The 20,572-nt window shown below is 42.7% G+C and overlaps 1 protein-coding gene across 2 annotated transcripts; it reads left to right on the top strand.

The window, feature by feature from the left end:
* Positions 1-191: 191 nt before the first annotated feature.
* slc25a42 (solute carrier family 25 member 42) lies at positions 192-18,896 on the top strand. 2 transcript variants are annotated; one of them, XM_076295024.1, is made up of 8 exons: positions 192-569; positions 8,576-8,742; positions 11,019-11,130; positions 11,272-11,297; positions 11,547-11,713; positions 12,919-13,035; positions 13,568-13,719; positions 14,747-18,896. In XM_076295024.1, the coding sequence occupies exons 2-8, from the start codon at positions 8,656-8,658 to the stop codon at positions 15,061-15,063; spliced, it is 978 nt and encodes a 325-aa protein (XP_076151139.1). In that variant the 5' UTR covers positions 192-569; positions 8,576-8,655; the 3' UTR covers positions 15,064-18,896. The 2 variants fall into 2 exon arrangements, with proteins under 2 accessions (XP_076151139.1, XP_076151138.1); XM_076295023.1 differs by having other exon boundaries at positions 192-574.
* Positions 18,897-20,572: the final 1,676 nt, after the last annotated feature.

Below are 20,572 nucleotides of genomic sequence, written 5' to 3'. Positions count from 1 at the left end.
CTCCGTGCCTGCCTCCATAATGGATGATCATGGCTGAGATAGAGGCTCCCGTCCCGCTCCGTCCTCCTCACGCCCCTCAAATGCACCTATCCCGCGATGCCTTCCATTAACTACATTTCCCACAACCCCACCAAACTCGCCCTTGCAAAGCTTGCTTGCTTTGCTTTCGTCTTGTGTGTGTCACAGCAGATACTAAACAGCATGGAAGGGTGTCAGCCCCTCAAAGTCACAGTTGGAGCAATAGAAGGGAAAAACTGTGGTTGACAGCCCCCCGTGAATCGAGAAAAGTTGGCAATAGACCGCCATACGACTTTTATACTACTAGGATACTACACGAAACTTTGCATAGTGAAGCCTAACTCAGGAGTCGTTAGATAGCCATCTGGCTAACTGGCAGCTAGCTTGCTAACCTGCTAGCCATCGTAGTTGTCGTAGGGTAACATTCAACTCAGTTGGAGCACCCTTCATTATAACGTTAACTGATAGGATTGCACTACGTTTTGATCTAAATTCAGGACGGACATAGAAGCAAAACTTCAAAGGGATCCACAGGTGCCATCACATTCCTGGTGAGGTAAGTTAAGGTTCTCCACAGGCTAAATTAACGCCAACGTTACTAGATTATGCAAGCTAATGTCAACGTTAGCAAGCTTTTGATAACTCAGTGAAGGCTGTATAGTGTCTAGCTAACGCAGTAAGCCAACACCAACCTGACAACGTTGAAGCCGAAAGCCGACAGTTTCACTTTAACGTCAAATGTTAACTGTGCTTTGCAGTGATAGAGAGAGAGACATATGTACATGCATTATTTAACGCCTTTTGCTTATCTTCGATTTTGGACAGTTGATATGTGTTGTCAATACATACCCAGGGTCGGGTTAGTAGGCTACAGTTTGACGTTACCTGAACTTTTGACTGGCCGGTGAAACGTTACGAAACATGAGGTGGCATATTTTACCGGTTCTGTGTAAAATATAACCATTTCTTCTACATGAGCAAATAACAGTTGGGTTTAAGCTGTAGCTCAATAAACACCATACAGCCTTGATTGTTGAGGCTTATTAAGGTTTTTTGTCTTGCAATTGAACAGTGGTAAAGGAATGTGTCATAAAGGACTTGGGAAGTGTGTAGATAATAGGACCTGTGTAGCTGGTGAACCAACTGCATCTAGGCTATATAATCTTGTATGATCTATACAATGAAGGGTAATGGTGTGTAGAGAAACTTTTTCAGGACAGAAATGACTTCTGAAACTAATGACAAGGACTGTCACATTTGATGATTGTTTGGGCTCCACTGGGAATGAGACTGAGAGGAAAGGTTAGAGGTCAATGGAGAGAGTAAAATCTATCAGGAGTGGAAAATGCTGCTGTTCTAAATGGATGGAAGAGGAGCATGGTGCGCAGTAGGTGATGAGGTAGCCATGGAACAAGATCAACGAAGGTGGTTTGGTGCAAATGAGGGATGAGAGGGGAGGGTGTTGTCAGGATGCAGAGAAAGTAACATTAAACAGAATAGGAGCTTAAGACAAAACGGGGATTATGCAGGGAGAGGACTGTGGCAGCATAACGGACCTCAGAGGCTGAAGGAGAGAGGGAGGAGGCTGGGAGGAGAGAGGGACTTGAAAATAGACAAGGGGCAAAAGGGGTCGAGCTGTTTGCATGGATTTTCCACAGCCTGTTTTGGCACAGCCCATAAGGATGCCAACCTCAGTTGCCTGACTACGCATGCTGCCACCATGGCCCTCCTGTGTTTGCTCAGTGCCCAGACACCCTGGCTCTCATCTCTCCTCTGCTCCGCATGTCTGCTGAGGACACCTCTCAGAGCATTCCTTGTCCGTTAACAATTAACCGCACTAACTAGCCTGCTGACCTGGGGTCTGCGTCTTTGAGTTAGTGAGTCTTGCATGGTTACACCACCTGTTGTTGTAACCCATGGGACACCTGTGTGCTTTGATTTGGTTCGCTCCCTGAACACACCCTCACTGACTTCCTGTCTGAAGTACAGATCAGTTCATTTGGGGATTTAGAGCCAAATCAGTGTGCAACACACACAGACCAGTGTTTCCTCTATGTTGATTTGGTAGTGGCGGCCCCCCACGGTTTAATTTTCTTCCCCCAAGGTATCAGAAATGCGGCAGACGTACAATAGTCGCAGTTGCCTTTCAAAATTCATTGCGCAGACCTGTTGTAGATTCTCCAAATATACAGCTCAATCACAAGTGAAAATAATGCCTCATTGTGTGTGACAGGCCTGCCCCCACTGCTTAAAAAAATCCTAGAGGAAACACTGCAGACACAAACACACTTAGAGAAGTGTAATTAAAAGATATATTTACTCATTTAGTTCACCTACTGTGACTTAAATACCTTTCACTTAGAGGGCAGCACTCCATAAGTGTTTGTTTGTTGACAGTGTGCATCACAGAGCGACGATCTTCCACTGTGACTTATATAGCCAGCACACGTAGGGCAGGGGAGTGGAGCAAGGGTCACTCATTTCTACTGTAGAGGCACTTAGAATAGGCAACTCATTGGCGTACAGTGGTTTATCTCTTTGGAAAAAGATGAAACGCAATGCAAGTAGCAAAGCAGAAGTCTAGTCTAGTGGTTAATGTTTTAGAATTTTGAGGAGTTTATCATCAGGCTTTCCCTGAAGGGTATCTTTTGAGATTTTTGCTGTCCTGTCATTTGATTCTGAGTATGAGCGTGGTGTAGAACTGACTGGTTCAGTGCAGGGAGTCGGGTGACGCCAAAGGATTTCCAAACTAGTGACCCAAGACAGCTGGCTATTCCCATCTGATCAGTGGAAACATCCCCTTTGTTTTTCAGATTGGTCTCCAACCAGCTTAAATTACTAGCGCAGGATTAAAGAAGAAACTTTGTCAGAATTGGATAGCAATAGTCAAACCAGGGTTATTAATTGGCAGTATGGCCCAGCAGTGAAGAATTGATTCTATTATTCAAGGTTCTAGGAAAGCTAGTTGAGGTTAGACGGAGAGTGTGTGTGTGTGTGTGTCTGTGTCTGTTTGTCTGTTTGTGTGTGTATGTGTGTGTGTGTGTGAGGGTGTGCGTGCTGTCAGATCACGGTGTAATTCTGAAAAACTAGCTAAGATGGAACTGTTCCATTACCTGAACCTTGACTCAGTGCCTGAATTTTGGTGACATCAGCACCACCCATGTGGCACTTCAGGCGTACATTGGTGTTTTGGTGACATCTGCAGCACCCATGTGTACGGTGTACGTTAGGGTGGTCCTTATATGGGGTAAAAAAAATTTTTTTGGAAATGTTTAACTCTCACCCCCTAAATGTGTTAGGATATCAATAAAAACACACTGTGCAAAATTTTGAATTGTTCCCACAATATCTAGAGGTTGCTCAAGGCCTTTGAATATTTCCGGAATCGCTAATTTTTGCAGAAATTGTACCATTTAATAACACAAAAAAAAAATGCAATATTATGTTTAATAACACAGGCACTGTGGTAGTGTGGTAAACAACATACAACATCAAAATCATAGAAAGAAACAAGCAAACAAACAAACAAACAAACAAACCAAAATCACTTGTCATGCTTGTATGACGTAATGACAGAATGTTGAACTCTACTATAGTATCATCATATTGTACATTTCAGAGGAGGCTCCTTCATTGAGGAAAGGGAGGAACACCCTCCCTAAAATTTCATAGAAAAATAAAAAATATATAAAGTGAATTACTATTCTGATAAACAGTGTTGGGTGTAACGCGTTACAAAAGTAATGTAATTACTGTAATATATTGCTGTTTGCGGTAACGTGGTAATGTAAGGCATTACAAAAAAAAATTGGGTAATATTTTACTCGGTACAAACTTCAGTAACGCGCATTACAATGCATTTAACCCGAAATTAAGTGGTGTTTTGTTTTGATACATATTCGCAAACACCACGCGAGAACAACAGAGGAGAAAAAATCAGCGCAAAATAGTAGAACGTTATCTCCTGATACTGGTTGAATATGCAGCAGACTCGCAGGCGGACTCTATTTGCGGGATGGACATAAGCCTACGCTCATTATTTTCAGCTTGTCAGAGACAAGGCTATGAAGAACATAATAGTTAGTGCACTTTGTGTGCGAAACCGAAAGATCTCTCTATGCCTCGCGAAATAGCACAAGTAAATTAATGAAACATCTAAAGTAGTGCCACTGCCACGCTAATCTTTTTGATTCTTGATAAAACACAAACTATGCTGTTGTGCATGCAGCTTTGTGCTGTGAACTTGAATTGAAGAGAATAACGGGATAGAAATGCAGAAAAAGATTGTGTAGCCTGGCAGTGCCACCGCTCCCACCACGCGCATCACGCACTTTGCGTTGGGCACCAAAGGACAGAGGGGGCACCCAAATGTAACCAATGAATAGTAGCTTTATTGCAAACTGCGTTTCACTCTTCATCAATAACGTTTACAATGTCAAAATGCACTAATACGATGTTACATGCAAGTTTGATACCTTTTGGGTTCTCTCAATCACCACGTAGTACTAGAATTGGTGGGTCTTCAATCATTCGTTTTCCAAGCATTTAGGCTACATGAAGCACATGATATGCTGAGTCGACTGAAACGCATTCCATTCAGATAGCTAGGTGGATACCAGGCTCATAATTCACTTGTATTCGCAAAACGAAATGTGAAGCAACATGTCATTGCATACTTCCATTTCCAAAGCAATGAAGGTTGCTTCAAACAACTTAACATTGTGCATATTATTGTTAATATTGTGCTATCAATGTAACTCAAACAAATAAGGCTTGTAAACAAGAGCTGGCAAAAGGGCATTATGACAACGTAAAGATCAATGCTCTTAAAGTGACAGTGCACCATTTATAGGTAAAACATAATTTCTTCAGAAATTAATGTTTAAAAACACACAGGTGTTTGAGTGTTTGAGTTATCATTTAAATGTCACTCACTCAAAGCCACTCACTTAGGGCACCGAAATGGCCAGCAGGCCACCATCTTGACATGTCTTTATTAAAGGAACCGTATGTAAAAAATGTATTTCAATTAATCATAAAATTGCCCTGATATGTCACTAGACATTAAGATATCATGTTCATTTCAAATACTTATATCACTGACAACAGTAGTCTGGCCAGGATATTGTCATTTAAAAAGTGAAGTTGCAGCCCTCAACTGATGTTGATGTCATGTTGTGTTTTGGCCTAATGCGCCACCCTCCACCTATCTACTAATCACAAAGTCAGTAGTGTTTCGTCATCCGGTTGCCAACTCTGCCAGTCAGAGGGGAGGGGAAGGGGATACACCGCTCTACAGTAATTGAAAGTGATTGTAGTACCAGTTTTGGCCACAATCTTACATACGGTTCCTTTAAGCTTTGATTTACAATATAGTAGGCTCTCTATTGATTTTAATGAGTAGGCCTAGGCCTTAAAGTTACAGTATTTCTATCACAATTTAGCAGACTTTGACCTTTTATCGGTTTTTAACAAAATTCTGACTATGATTGTTCCTTGTATTGCATCATGAGCACTGCGCCTATTGCATTCTACTGTTGTTAGCCTTAAGCCTAGCTCACTCATTATGCTAAACCACATCTCCCTCCATTGGAAGAGCAAGCTGCATTGAGCGTAATAAACTGCATTTAGAATGGCAAATCCATATTTCTAGATATTTTGGTGAAAGTAACTTAAAAGTAATGCAATAGTAGTGTAATGCCTTACAATTCAGAGACAGTAATATTATAATGTAACAAATTACTTTTAAAAGACAGTAATAAGTAATACATAATACATTATGATTTTGAAGTAACTTGCCCAACACTGCTGATAAATTACTGTTAATATATTACTATTTGAACACTTTAAATGAACAAAATCGTTCCCCTAGGTCAAAATGCCAACAGCACCCCCTATCGCAATTGAAAATTACTGTATGGAGGAGCTTCCTCCTCAAGCCCCTCATTGAAGTCCATTATAAACGCCTCGGACCCCAGCGGCTCGTGAATCACGTCGTTTTCAATGGCCAAGGGAGGTAGCTCCTCCGTACAGTAATTTTCAATTGCGATAGGGGGTGCTGTTTTTAGCGGCAACGGTGAACTAATGAGCAGCTAGCTGCTCTGCCAGCAAGAACGTTATCTGCAGTCATACAACTAAGAATCTTGTGTTGAACGGAAAGCTTGTTTTTTTGCTCCTGAAATAAACAGTACAATGGAATCAGAGGACAAAGTCTATCTTTTATACATTCAAATACAGTGCAAAAGTTAGGATCAAAGCAGGAAGACCAGATCCAAAAATGAAGGATGGTAAGGCTAGTGTAGGCTACTGACTGCTACGTAGGCTAGTATGACAAATAGCCTACTCGTGACTAACTGGTAACGTTAGCACTGGTCTGTCACAAACGTGGACAGTTCAGGGATTTGGTGATAAAAACATTTTCGGATAGTTATGCGCTGTTATAATCATCCAAGTTATGCCTCAACTAAACAATTGTTAAATGATGTTCTTGTTGGTAATATGCTCTTGTTTTCACCGTTCTAACTGTATCTTTGGATGGTTACATTGTTAATGAATGTTTCAGACCATGATGCATTCCTTTAATGACGTCTTCAATAACATTTGCCTTTCGAGTATAAATTCCCACTTAGCTATTACAACCAATTTGGCTTTAAAAACATTAGCATGTTACAAATAACCACTTTTAAGGTCTATTTTTAATGGTCAATAGTTACATGGTTTTATAAAACAAGTGTCTATTTTTAGTATTATAGACTTTTTTGCAAATGTATTACATTGAGCAAAACCTTCAGACTTTTCATAATTTTGCACATCAGGAAAACAGTGTTTCATAACTAGACCTACATATCTTCCCTGACTTCCCAGACCTATATTTACATTTACATTTATTAATTTAGCACTATTATCCAAAGTGACTTGTATATTTAAATTATATTACAAAGTCTATTGTCCCTGGAGGAGTTTGGGGTTAAGTGCCTTGCTCAAATGCACAATGGTGGAAGCCAAGAATTGAACCCACAACTTTTCTGGCTAAAGCATGCTAGCTTAGCTCCTTAGGTCAGACCCCCCCCCCCCCAAGAATGTCAGAACAGCATTTATTGCACAACATTGCCAGTTAAAATGTTACATAGTACATTCTGCTGCTATAAATGTGTCTGGGTAGGTGGCCTACATACTCGTTCACATGTGCCACCAACACCAACCTACATTTGCCACTAACACCAATCAAGCGGACATTTCTTCCTCCGTTACTTTTTTAACCACCGGCCGCCACTGGTACAGTTGTACACCTGAGACGTCCATTTTCACTCTGGGCCAGAGGAAAGTCTCTATCTTATGGATTTTTGAGATGAATGAGTGCATCCTGAATCCTGCAATATCAAACAGGTCTCCTAACTGGTCTACAAAGGCCTCTACATTGGACTGCTGAGTCTTGGAAGTTCTCTTGGCATTTTTCTTGGCTTCTGCCATTTGTCCTGAAGTGTTTCCAGTTGTTTTATGGCATGATGTTGGGGACGAACGGGAATCCTAGCCTTGTCCTAGAATACCAAGACTTCTTTTATCACCGCTGTTGCACTTTCATGAAGTTTTTTTTCAATGTTTTATGTGATGCCCTTGGGTCTGGCCCTTGAGTCGTGGATCTGCTCGAGGTTTCATCCTATATGTATCTTCAATTCTAGGGAGTTTTTCCTCGCCCCTGTTACTCATGGGCTCTCTTTAAATGTTTAACACTCTGTAAAGCGTCATGACACATGAGCAATGTTTTGCCGCTCTATAAGTGAAATTAAATTGAAATTGATATTACAACACACATGAAACCTGCTTCTTTTCATCTGATGTCTGACACCTGAGTCTGACAGCTGAGGATGTCCTAAAATGTACACCGTACATGTGGCATTCCAGGCGTACATTGGTGTTTTGGTGACATCAGCACCACCCATGTGGCATCCCAGGCGTACATTGGTCCATCCACTCTGCATTCCCAGAAGTGGGTCTGCTTTACCAAGATCTGATTCCTTTCATACGGAAAATGACCCTGTCCCAAGGATGACCAGAGGCGAGGACTGCTGCTATCTTGCTTGTTCCCCTCTCCCCTATAAATAGCCACTTCACTTCCCATGTTGATGCCCATGTTCTCAGAGGCACACAGCATGAGGATATATGAGGCAATGCTTGATTGAATTTGCATAATGCTTGAGGAAAGTTCCTACAGGGTGTCTATGATGTCCAACAACTACAAATATTTCAGAATTGTGTCATGTTGACCTGAAACCCTCAAATGAGGTGAATCTGGCATGCTTGACTTGACTGCTTGACTGGCAACTGACAAGATGTTAACATAGGCTACCTGTTCTTTGGGATCTACCTTAGTCTTTTGATATTGCTGTTTACTGTGCTGGCCAAGCCCACTTTTCCTGTGGTCTTTAAAATGACTAAGTGCCGGGTTGAACCAAACCCATGAGGAAATAGTTAGTATTGTGCTTTTTGAATGTGTGCTTTGTGTTCATCATCCTGATCTGATCTGTTTGTTTTCTTCTGTATGCTTTCGTCTGGGCAGCGCCAGTCGTGTGCCCACCCTGAGCCGCGTGCCCGCGTGCCACCCTGAGTGTGGGTGTGCATGAGCGGCGGAGCGGGGGCATGGGGAATGGGGTGCAGGAACGCCAGGCGGCACTGAGACAGAGTGAGGTGCTGCCCCTTCCCTCCTCCAGCAGCAGCCAATCAGAGGTAAGACTTTCCGCCTCAAGACACGTCCACTGTGTGTGGGATGAATACATTTTTTTTATCAGTTTATAGCAAAAGTAATTATGCAGTTTCTCTGCTTTGGGTGTTTTTTTTAATTTTATTTTTTTATATAAAGTCTAAGCTGACATTCTCTTTGACAGAAGCCATCAGCTTGAGGTTAACAGGTCAACACATAAAAATGCATGACTGGGCACGATTGGTTTTCATTCGATCATTTGTTATAGGAAGAATGGCCTATTTTTTCTTGATGCATTTTTCTGTGGCAATGTTCCGTGGTGAGAGTTTCCGTGGTATCAGATTTCCTCTCATTATGTGTACTTAGCTTTGTGGGAACCATTTTTGATCTGTGCCAAGTACCAACTGGTTGACTAATCTAAAGCATTGAGCTAAGAGCTCATCCCTGATCATTTAACTGCAGTCAGTGAGTAAAAGTAGTAGTCAGTTAGTGCAGGAAGGGATGTAATCAAGAGCTTTGGGCAAATGTGCAAAAGCCCTTTTTGTGGATGCCCTCATCATTCCCACTGTTTCACCATCAGCCCAGCATGCCCCATTCTTCAGTGTAACCTGAGTGATGTCTGCATAATACACCCAGAGCCTCCATTGTGTGAACAAATAGTAGATTGCAATCAACAGTCATGTGATAGCCTATCACAACCAGCCAATCTGAGAATGTCCTAAGAATGACTTAACTTTTGGCATCATCTTAAGTGTGTGCTGTAGATTGGATGTCTGTTGTTGCTGTTCAGGCTTCTTAAAAGCCACTCCTCCCAACAAGGGCGTAGTTGACATCTTTCACTTAACGATACATTTATGACCTTTATCGACAAACATCATAGACATTTTTTTGTATAGAACAGTTGTACAGTATGTTAGGTTCCAGGCACAGAAGAAGAAGTTACAAATATTCACAGTCACATGATAAATCAGGGTTTTATGTAATAATCTCATTGTCATCCAGCAGAGTTTCTCTGACCTCTTTCCTGTGGCTGTATAGGGAGTATGCTAGTTTGGCCTAGTGGAGGTTGGACTCTTGATGATCCCTTAAGTTCCTGAAGCACTTGTGCTGACAGGCAGTGCTGTCACACTGAGTCCCTGGTGCTTAGAATAACTCACATTCAGAGGAACGGCTCCCATCACATTGAACGTCACCTGTTTGTGTGCATGCACGCCCTGGAAAGTGTTGGAGTGATTCACACTCTCTTGATGTAGCCACTAAGGGAGTGAACTGAAGTGGAGCAGCGCTATGCTCCTCATACCAGGAGGAGGAGGAGGAGAGGTGTAGCCACTGAGGGAGTGAACTGAAGTGGAGCAGCAGTATGCTCTTCTCTGTGCAGTGAGCATGTCTCCTGCTCTGGCTGTCTGCTGTGGCGCAGAGTCTCTGAAATGGTTTTCACTTGGTTGCTCAGATCAAGCCAAAAGCCATTGCTCTTTACACCTACCACACACACACACATACACACACATACACACACACACACACACACACACACACACACACACACACACACACACACACACACACACACACACACACACACACACACACAGGGGATGTCCTCCTGTGTACCACCTGTCTTATGTAAGCCAAGCTTTATAATCTTCTACTGCACACATATCATCCAGTGGAGATAACACATAGTAACTTAATGCAGATGACCGGGCACAACTTTCTTTCTTTCTAAAAGTGATAGGTTTACTTTGTATTTGGAGTGTATGTTTGTGTTTGAGATGTGACATTCTTACCCTGCCGGATGCTGATTCTCATGTTTCCTTTATTTGCACAATCAGAGGTGTTCATTGAGAGAAACACAGAATCTGTGATTGTTCAAGTAGGCTATGGCTTTTCACTGCTCAGAGAGAGCCCTATGCAGCGTTGTTGTGGACTGTTGTGGGTTTTTTGGAATAAGGCTAGTTGTGGTCACCGTAAACGAGGCCATGGTCATTCCTGTGTACTTACAGGTCTGTTTCTCCTGTGGGCTAGTACTGTATGTATGAAAGCTGCTTAACAAATGAGGGCCGCCATGGTTGATCCATCTAAACCCAACACTATTTGACAATCAGTGACCTTGTTTTGGCAGTAGTTCCATTCCTTAGCTCTCTATGAAGGTTTTAGAATACCCCAAACACTAATTAGCAGTCTTTCCCTTATGGTGTTTTAGACATGTTTTTAACCTGGTGCAGGTGTCCTATGAGTGTTATGTGTGTGATTCTGTTCTTCTGTGGTCTTCATGTGGTTCTTCCTTTCTGTGTGTGTTTAGGGTTTTAAACAGGGTCGCTCCATGGTGAACTCCCTGCTGTCTGGAGCCCTTGCTGGCGCTGTGGCCAAAACATCTGTGGCCCCTTTAGACAGAACCAAGATCATCTTCCAAGGCAATGAGACACACTTACTCACACACATACAAGCTCCTTCATGATAAAGAAATTGTAACCATTTTGACATTTTTGTGACCGTTTTGAAATGTAACACAATTACAGCCCAAAGTTTTACTCTCTCTGGTTTTGTTTTTGCAGTGTCTTCAGCAAGATTTTCTGCCAAGGTGAGTTGAGAGAGACACATTTAGATGTGAGTGGATAGGCATGATCAAAGCCCCGACTTGACCTGGCAGCTGATATTGGTTGGCATCAGGCTCTGAATGAAGAAACTGTTTCTTGAGTGGGTTGTGTGTCTATTTTCATAGGTATGCTTGTACCGGAAATGACTGAATAATAACGACTGTATATTTGCCTCTGTTTTTAAATATCTCTTTATACTGTATGTATGTGAATGCTTTTGTGTGTGTCCTCAGGAGGCCTACTTGCTCATCTACCGCACCTACCTGAAGGATGGCTTCCTTAGCTTGTGGCGGGGCAACTCTGCCACCATGGTCCGTGTCATCCCCTATGCTGCCATCCAGTTCTGTGCCCACGAACAGTACAAGAGGCTGCTGGGTGGTTACTACCAATGCCAGGGCAAGTGAGTGTCACCTTGACCCATGTAGTATGATGCAAGACATTTTCCACAGAAGGAGAAAGCAGCTAATTAAGGGTAATATAACAGATCAACAGAGTGCTCCACAATATATCACAAAATGGAACGCAATAGCGCTGCATGCATCAGAGCTGCATATCTCTGTTGTACTTTGAGTTGAATACACATTTCAAGACTTTCAGAATTTCAAGAAAAAATCTGTTACAGAATAATAATAATATTATGTTAAAATGTGATGCAACACATTCCAATGCATTCGGCACTATGTAGGACAAAGGACTTTACTTTCCTCAGGAAAGATTAAAAAGTCAGTGAGTATGGCAAGAAGCACTAAATGATCCTACACAATGAACACAGTAGAGAGTGGCACGGGACACTTTAACACCCTGCAGTGTGTCAGATCAGAGCAGAATGGGATGATGGCCATATCAAATGCTATCTCATGCATTGCAGTTTAGTAACTACAGGGCAATAAAGCTCCACAAGCAAAGCTTAGTGAATAAAACAGTGCAAGTCATACCAACCAAGTGCAAGTCATACCAAAGAGTCCAAGGCACACTGTAGTGCATGTGCATGTCATATGTCCTTGAACTCAAAGACACGTGGCTTTGATGCACTCCTGTAAGCACAGTTATTAAAAACTTGTTAAAGTTAAAAGATATTTTTTTAGTTTGCCAGCAGAGTGTTTGTTGTTACAGGAGTGAGGAAAACCTTGCCTATCGGCTGTAATGGGAGTGTTTTTTTTAAAAAGCTCTTTATATGGAAACGCCAGTTGCTACTGATTTCTTTACCCTCACTTAGCGCCGCACCTTCTGTGGCTTTTGAGAGGTGAAAGCTATATGGTGATATATAATTGACCACAAATGCACTGACTGCAATGTAAGACCAAGATATGTTACATTCTGTGATTTGTAAATTCTTAGTAGCTCTTTCTCTGTCCTACCTGAAGCATGACGGACCACAGTTGATGCCAGAAATATGACTTAAGCCTCTTAAAGCGTACACAGGAAGTTTTTTTTCCCATGGCAATTCTTAAGAGACACACCTTGAAAAGTAAAAAAAAAGAGACCGCGTTAGCGTTAGCCTTTGGCCAGCCCTGATGCTGTGACCGGACACATTGCTGAATGGGTTTTGTTCACTGCCACGTCCATTACATGTTGTTCTCTTCATCGTGCTTGTTGTCTTCTCAGGACCCTGCCCCCCGTGCCCCGGCTGTTGGCAGGCTCCCTGGCGGGCACCACGGCTGTGTCGCTCACATACCCGCTGGACATGGTGCGAGCCAGAATGGCCGTCACACCCAAAGAGATGTGAGTGTGCCCGTGTTTGACAAGCCCTTCATAGTGTACAAGCCCTGTTATGGATGTGCATGCCACATACTGTATGTTTCTGGAAGGCTCATGATTTCTTTGTTGACACGTTCACACTAGGATGTTCTTTACTATTTAGTGCTACCTCAAGTACGCAGTATAACCCATGAACATACTCCCCCACAGTGAGATAACAGGGCTCTGTGTCCGAGTGGTCAGTAAAGCATTTGAGTCTCATTATTGGCATAGCAGTGCACACTGTGGCTATTGAGCAGTGGACACGGGGTGCTGCTAGCATACACTAATTGAAAGCAATCATGAGAAAATGCCATCATACCCAAGATTGTGACAGACTGTCTCTAGAGATGGACTTTAAAATGACCTCTACCCTTATCTTATCCCCATAGGTAAGTCATTGTGTGTGTGTGTGTGTGTGTGTGTGTGTGTGTGTGTGTGTGTGTGTGTGTGTGTGTGTGTGTGTGTGTGTGTGTGTGTGTGTGTGTGTGTGTGTGTGCATCCGTGTCCTCCACAGGTATAGCAACATCATGCACGTGTTTGTGCGTATCTCTCGTGAGGAGGGCCTGAAGACTCTGTACCGGGGCTTCTCCCCCACCATACTGGGTGTGGTGCCCTACGCTGGGCTCAGCTTCTTCACCTACGAGACCCTTAAGAAGCATCACGGAGGTGATTCACCAACTTGTACCCTGTGTGTCTGAATGAGTGTGTGTGTTTAGGAATGCACTGAACTTTTTAAAGGAACATTCTGGTATTTAGCACTTTGAGTCCCTTTTCTGGTTTGTTTTGGATGAACTAAAGTAGTGGACACAGAAATTGGTCCTGTCTCGACTTTTCTGACTCGTTTTGAATCGCCTTTACTGCTTCAGAGTGGCTGCCTACAGGCATGCACAAACATGTCCTGAAAACAACCCTTAACGTTCGTTTTCAAAACTGTGCAACTCACCGAGTGGTTAGTGGTGTTCGTTGATTATTAAAATCAAATATATCAGCGTAATGTATGATTTCCTGCCGTCTTATTTGCTAGTTTCCAGTGGCGCAGTAATATCAACGTGCAATGAGTCTTCCAACAGAAATCAATGGGATTTTACAAAATGCCAAATAAAACACGACAGAAACTGTATTTCGCTACGCTACTTGTTTTGGAACATCAACAAACACCACTAACCACTCGGTGAGTTGCACAGTTTTGAAAACGAACGTTAAGGGTTGTTTTAAGGACATGTTTGTGCATGCCTGTAGGCAGCCACTCGGAAGTAGTCAAAGGTGATTCAAAACGAGTCAGAAAAGTCGAGACAGGACCAATCATCAAAATTTCGGTGTCCACCATTCTAGTTCATCCAGAACAAACCAGAAAAGGGACTCAAAGTGCTAAATACCGGAATTTTCCTTTAAGTTGCATGAAGGTCGAAAGGTGGTTCAAGGCAGTCTATGCAAATGGTGTCCTTTCCACTGAACCTCTCAAAAATTCTCCATTTAGGTTTCATAAAGCTCCACTCTTGAGACCTTGAATTTCCCCTTGGGGATCAATAACGTATCTATCTATCTGTCTGTCTGTCTGTCTCTCTCTCTCTCTCTCTCTCTCTCTCTGTGGCTAATGTCCTTTTCCCCTCCCTCTTCCTTTCTCTATCTCTTGCTTTACTCTCTTCCTCTCTTCTTCTCTCTTTCTCTTGCTTTCCTCTTTTCTGTTCCCCAGAGCGCACGGGTCGTACTCAGCCTTACTCGTACGAGCGGCTGGTGTTCGGGGCGTGCGCCGGCCTGATCGGTCAGTCGGCGTCGTACCCGCTGGACGTGGTGCGCCGGCGCATGCAGACGGCGGGCGTGACCGGCCACACGTACGGCACCATCCTGGGCACCATGCGCGAGATCGTCCTGGAGGAGGGCCTGGTGCGCGGCCTCTACAAAGGCCTGAGCATGAACTGGGTCAAAGGGCCCATCGCTGTGGGGATCAGCTTCACCACCTTTGACCTCACGCAGATCCTGCTGCGCAAGCTGGGCTACGCGCCGCGGTAGTGAGGAGAAGGGAGAGAGAGCGGGATGGACAAGCGGAGAGGAGGAGAGGAGAGAGAGAAGAGGAGTGGGCGAGAGAGGAAGCAGCTCAGGGACATGGAGAGCTGTGTTGTAGCGCCAACGCTGCGCGAGAGGCCGGGCTGCCGAGCTGAGCCCAGCGCTGCCTGACCGCCAGCGACCGTGCACACACACACACACGCACACACGGACCAGTCCATGCTCAGTGGAGGTCACAGACCAGTTAGTGTGTGTCCAGTTGCTTGTGTGACTGGATGTGACTGTGAATTGCAGTTAGTATGTTCTACGTCCTTGGTTTGTCTATGGCCAGGTACAGTGTGTGTGTGTGTGTGTGTGTGTGTGTGTGTGTGTGTGTGTGTGTGTGTGTGTGTGTGTGTGTGTGTGTGTGTGTGTGTGTGTGTGTGTGTGAAGCTAGGCTAGCTAGCTAGGCTGTAAGTGAATGTATGTCTGCCTGCACAGCAGTTCTCCTCAGCAGACCGTGTGCAGTGCAGTCCTGTCCACCAAGTGCAATACTGGCACCTCCATGTCACGCCATGTGTCCATCCACACACTAGCACCGCCCTCTTCACGTCCGACCATTACCCATAAGCCCCCCAGCCCATCTCCCACACAGCACACTGAACTCACTCTGCACATCAGCTCCCTTCTCCCAGGTCTTGGCATTCTCAAGCATTCTATTTCAGTCATGTCTTGTTTTGGGGGGGTTTGCCTTCTGGTGGGAACTGTGGATGAGCCTTTGGGAATGAGTTGACACATGCACACACATTAGTCTTCACACGCACTCACATGCACACACACACACATATGTTATTTGCACACACACCAGTTTTGGTGTGTTAAGGTTGTTGTATCCTTTCAAAGCAATGGTGAGGTGGTGAGGATGATATAGTTCTTTGTTTGATTTAGTGTTTTTGTTTTGTTTTTGTCTAAATAATTACCAAAGGGAAAGATGGTAAACCATAGTACAATGTTTCCATTTGAACAGAGACAGATTTACCATACTGTCTCACAAATGTATAGCTAACATATGCATTAAATGCTGAATTTTGCAGTATGGTGAATTGATGCTGTAGAATGTGGATGCGCACACAAGCGTGTGTGTGTGTGTGTGTGTGTGTGTGTGTGTGTGTGTGTGTGTGTGTGTGTGTGTGTGTGTGTGTGTGTGTGTGTGTGTGTGTGTGTGTGTGTGTGTGTGTGTGTGTGTGTGTGTGTGTGTGTGTGTGTGTGAGTGATTTGTGTTTGTGGGAGTGTGTGGCTGTGTGTGTGTTGTGAAGGTGGCAAGTTGTGTACATGCAAATTTGTTTAAGAAACCTTTCAGCTCTGCTGTAGCGGGCTGGCTGAATAATGTGCTGATGGCCTATGTTTAGATCTCGGCCTTACTGGATCATTGCAAGCAGGCACATAGCTTGAGTACTTGCAGCAGGTGTGGGGTTGCTGAAGGAAGGAGATTTGTGTGTGTGTCTGTGTGTGTGTGTGTGTGTGTGTGTGTGTGTGTGTGTGTGTGTGTGTGTGTGTGTGTTTGTGTGTGTGTGTGTGTGTGTGTGTGTGTGTGTGTGTGTGTGTGTGTGTTAGGAATAGAGGGTGAGAGAGAGAGAGAGAGTGCATGTGTTCTACAGAGGACTACATAGCTGCTGACAACTCCAGACCAACACTCTCTGTACAGAAAACACTGCCACTCTTTTTGGTCTGTGAATGTGTGTACATGTTTATTGGTTTATGTCCTTGTGTAATAATGTTAATCCGTGTGTGTCTCAATTTGTCTTTATAGACAGCAATGCATTCATAAGCACACAAATAATCACACATACATGCTAGGCCTTTGTGTGACTTCAGTGTGTTGCACTAGTCTTCTCTTTGACTAAAATGTAGTCCAGCTCTTTCCTGGACCCCTCCTAAGTGCCTGGAAGAGCAATAGTACAAATGTACTCTTCACTAAATGCAAAGTGTGGAAGTGTATGGTGGTACACTTCAGGTTTTCTCTGTGGATGTTGTCCTCTCAGAGTTTTCACTTGTCCAAAAGAGTGTAAGAGTGATTGGATGAGGGGAGGGGGGATTGTGAAGCGAGGTCTAACTGGAAGTGTAGCATATCTCTGCCTGCCTGTGTATCTGTCTACTGGCTTACATCTAATCAGACAAGCACTTCTGCCAAAAGCTTAAACGTGAAATTGAGTTTCCTAACCTGTAGTTCAGGGGAGCGCATAGATACTACATATGAAATTCCATTCACAGATATGACTGCATATCTCCTATTGAAATTCTGAGGCTTTCATTGTCTCCCTCTGGCAGTGTATTTTCTGTAGTTGCCTGTAGTTTGGCTGAATATGGCACAAGTATGGACAGGACTACTGCTGCAATAGCTGTGGATTGTGGGAAGTGCTCAGTGATGTGCGCTAAAAGGACAATAGAGGGCCCTATCTGCTCATCTCAGTTTCCGCTCCACATAGAGAGGATAACAAGGACTCGGGTAATCTCAGCACCTACCACTGAAGTTAGCCTACAGCATGGGCCTGAGCCACTTAGCCTACAGCATGGGTTTGAAGTTCAATTTACTGGCGACTATATTAAGTGGTTTTTCCACAGCAACATAGACTGATATCTTTTGAGTGATTCTTGCACACCCAATAGAGCTCCCCTAAACTGACAGTCAGCTGTGGACCTCAATTGGTAAACGTTGGGTTTGGTTGCAATGCACCCTTGAGGATAATTAAACATCACAATTATTTGTGAAGTATTAATTGTCTGGAGAGAGTTTAGCATTATACATCTCCTGCTGCAGCATTGTGGTTGTAAGTGTCATGTAACCAGGTGTTGTAATTCCAAATTGATACAATTGTGTACTTACTACATTATGTGACTTTACTAACTGAGTAGCTGAAAGAATACTATACAATACTAAGCTTTTAATGCAGGAAGTACATTGTAACAATGTGTAATTGCAGTACATTGTATTTACCCATAACAGGAGTGATGTAATATGAAGTGTGGTCATTAATACTGAGTCAGTGTTTCCCATACATTGACTTATTTGTGGTGGCCCACCACAATATCAACATTGACCACCACACAATGATTTTCCTGGTTGTACTAAAGTGTGCTTAATTCTGGTTAGAATCATAACCACACTGCACTAATTTAAAAACTGTTGCATTCAGGTTAATTCTGCAAACCTACCACCACAAATAGAGTTCAATTATGTGGGAAACACTGTGAGTCCTGTCCATCCAGACAGAACAACAGACTCTAGGACTGCTCTCAATCAGATGCCCCTCTGGCATGGGACCAGGGCTGATGCCATCTGATCAGCAGGTGGTAACGGAGCTACAGAAAAGATGTCTAAACGTGCATTGATTGAAAACAGTATTATGAGCTGACAATCAAGCTATGCCAAAGCACACGTTGCTTTTTGTTTGCTCCCTCAGTGGTACTCTAATGTCTTTGGGAGGATTTGTGAAGCAACCATATCAATTGCTTAATGTAATTTGATCAGGATATAAAAATATATAAAAAAAAAGAAAGAATTAACATAAAGTAGGCTAAGTGGTACACCAGACAACCCTGACATTACCAGTATTATATTGGTATCTGTTGTGCATGACTTCTGAAAATAACACATTTTCTTGCTGTTGACAATTTGTACCTATCTAAACATTTATCAGAGTTTATCACCTTCTTTGTTTTGATGCAGCTATGCTCAAAGCTGTTTTGTAAATTTGTAAGGTTTTGTGCCAAGAGAATGTATATTAAAATGAATAATATTATATATGATTTGTGTAGCTCTTAGTGATTTGAATAAAGTAGGTGTTTAATTTGAAATTAAATATTGCTTGAAAATGTCATTTTTTATTACAGTTTTTTTCAATCCCTAACAAGCGCTTACCCATACTTCAGATACTTTTTCTAAGCTCTTAACACAGACTCACACCTACAAAACACAATTGGCCAAATGGATCATTTTCTTCTCAAAAACACAATTTGTTAAATATATACTAACACATCTTTCTCTGCACACACTAACTTCACCAAAACACTAGAAATCTGACTCAAAATGAACTTATTCTGTCAAAGAATAACACTTGTTTTCACTTCACAAGGTACATGCAGTCAATCAAAGTACACCAGGTTTTTAAAAATAATGGCTATTGTTGACATTACAAAAACTGCAGACTTTTATGTTTCAGTTTTACAGGTATTTGCATGCAAAACATGCAATCCACCGTTTTTACACTAAATTCCTTGGTTGGGAACTGTATTCACATGTAATGTTCACATTCAAAAGCATTCCAGTAAAAAGCAAATCAGTTTTTTCCCTTTACAGAAGGTACAGTAGAAATATTGTTTAGGCTACAGTATGATAGAACAAGTTTTAGGCTACAGTATTATTTACAGTGAACAAAATATCCATGAAACACACAAGAGCATTCTGAACAAAAATACAAACAAAATTACTGTATCTAATCTCTGCGATATTCAGGGTTAGGCCACATGTTTTCATAAACATAGCATCTGATTTAACCTATCCAAGGCGATGGGATAAAACCACTTGGTAGCAGAAGCAGAGGTTTTTATACTGTATCTAAGGTTTGGAATATTGTTTTTGCTATTGAGATGTTGTGTGTTAACATTCGTGAATACTGAATCCATAATTTTGTTGGGAGGTAGCCTATACCTTGTTTGTTAAGAAAATGTAAGCATTGTGGAAATGTGTTCACTGACTGCATATTGTGTTAAAACGACATGAAATATGTGAATGGTATGGCCACAAAAGACCAATGCTGTGCTAATTGTGTTTAGAGTTTTGAAAATGTGACAACTGGTTAGACAAACGCTTGTTAGCGACTGAAAAAAACTACTGGAATACTCCGTTCATTTGATGAAAAAAATATGTTCTGCATGAACGTTACCACCTCACTACACAAGATGGCGCAACAATCAAAGCAAATAGTTAAACTGCTCCCATGTCATTTTGGACTTGGCAATGGGGCCCGAACGGCGGACAATGCACGTTCCCTTACACAACATTTTGCATTAATGTGTTCAGGTGTTTTCCCATAAACTAGTTTGAATTTTGAGGCGAAGAAATGCCTCTAAGAATTAGCCTAGGTCTAGAAGACCTTGCCTACAGCAGCCTACGTTTATTAGACTCGCTCTTTAAATTCTTTTATTTCAAGAATTTCAAGAACTGTCAGCTGTGCATATCAAAATAATTCACCATTGAATAGAGTGTTTTACACGCTATCCTGTTTCCTTCCATACAGAAGACAAGGCTGCGTTTGCATGAGAGAGGCCACTAGGTGGCGGCGTGGAGCGGTCCTGGATGTGGACGTGGGTTCTGGCAGCACTGCTCCCTCATCTCTCACCATGGACTTGACCTTGACACTGAAGACCTGCAGCTGCCAGTGCTGTAGTCTGCTATATGTTTTTTCTTCAAATAATTCACATCATTATTAGTTTTACCGTACATTCCTCTTATAGGTTAGCCAATATCATACCAAAC

This window comes from Alosa pseudoharengus, unplaced genomic scaffold (assembly GCF_046254945.1).
Source record: "Alosa pseudoharengus isolate Yale_2024_CS ecotype anadromous, Long Island Sound unplaced genomic scaffold, YU_APseudo_1.1 YU_APseudo_1.1_scf_2, whole genome shotgun sequence".
NCBI lineage: Eukaryota > Metazoa > Chordata > Actinopteri > Clupeiformes > Clupeidae > Alosa > Alosa pseudoharengus.
This window is presented reverse-complemented; position numbering and strand designations above follow the sequence as displayed.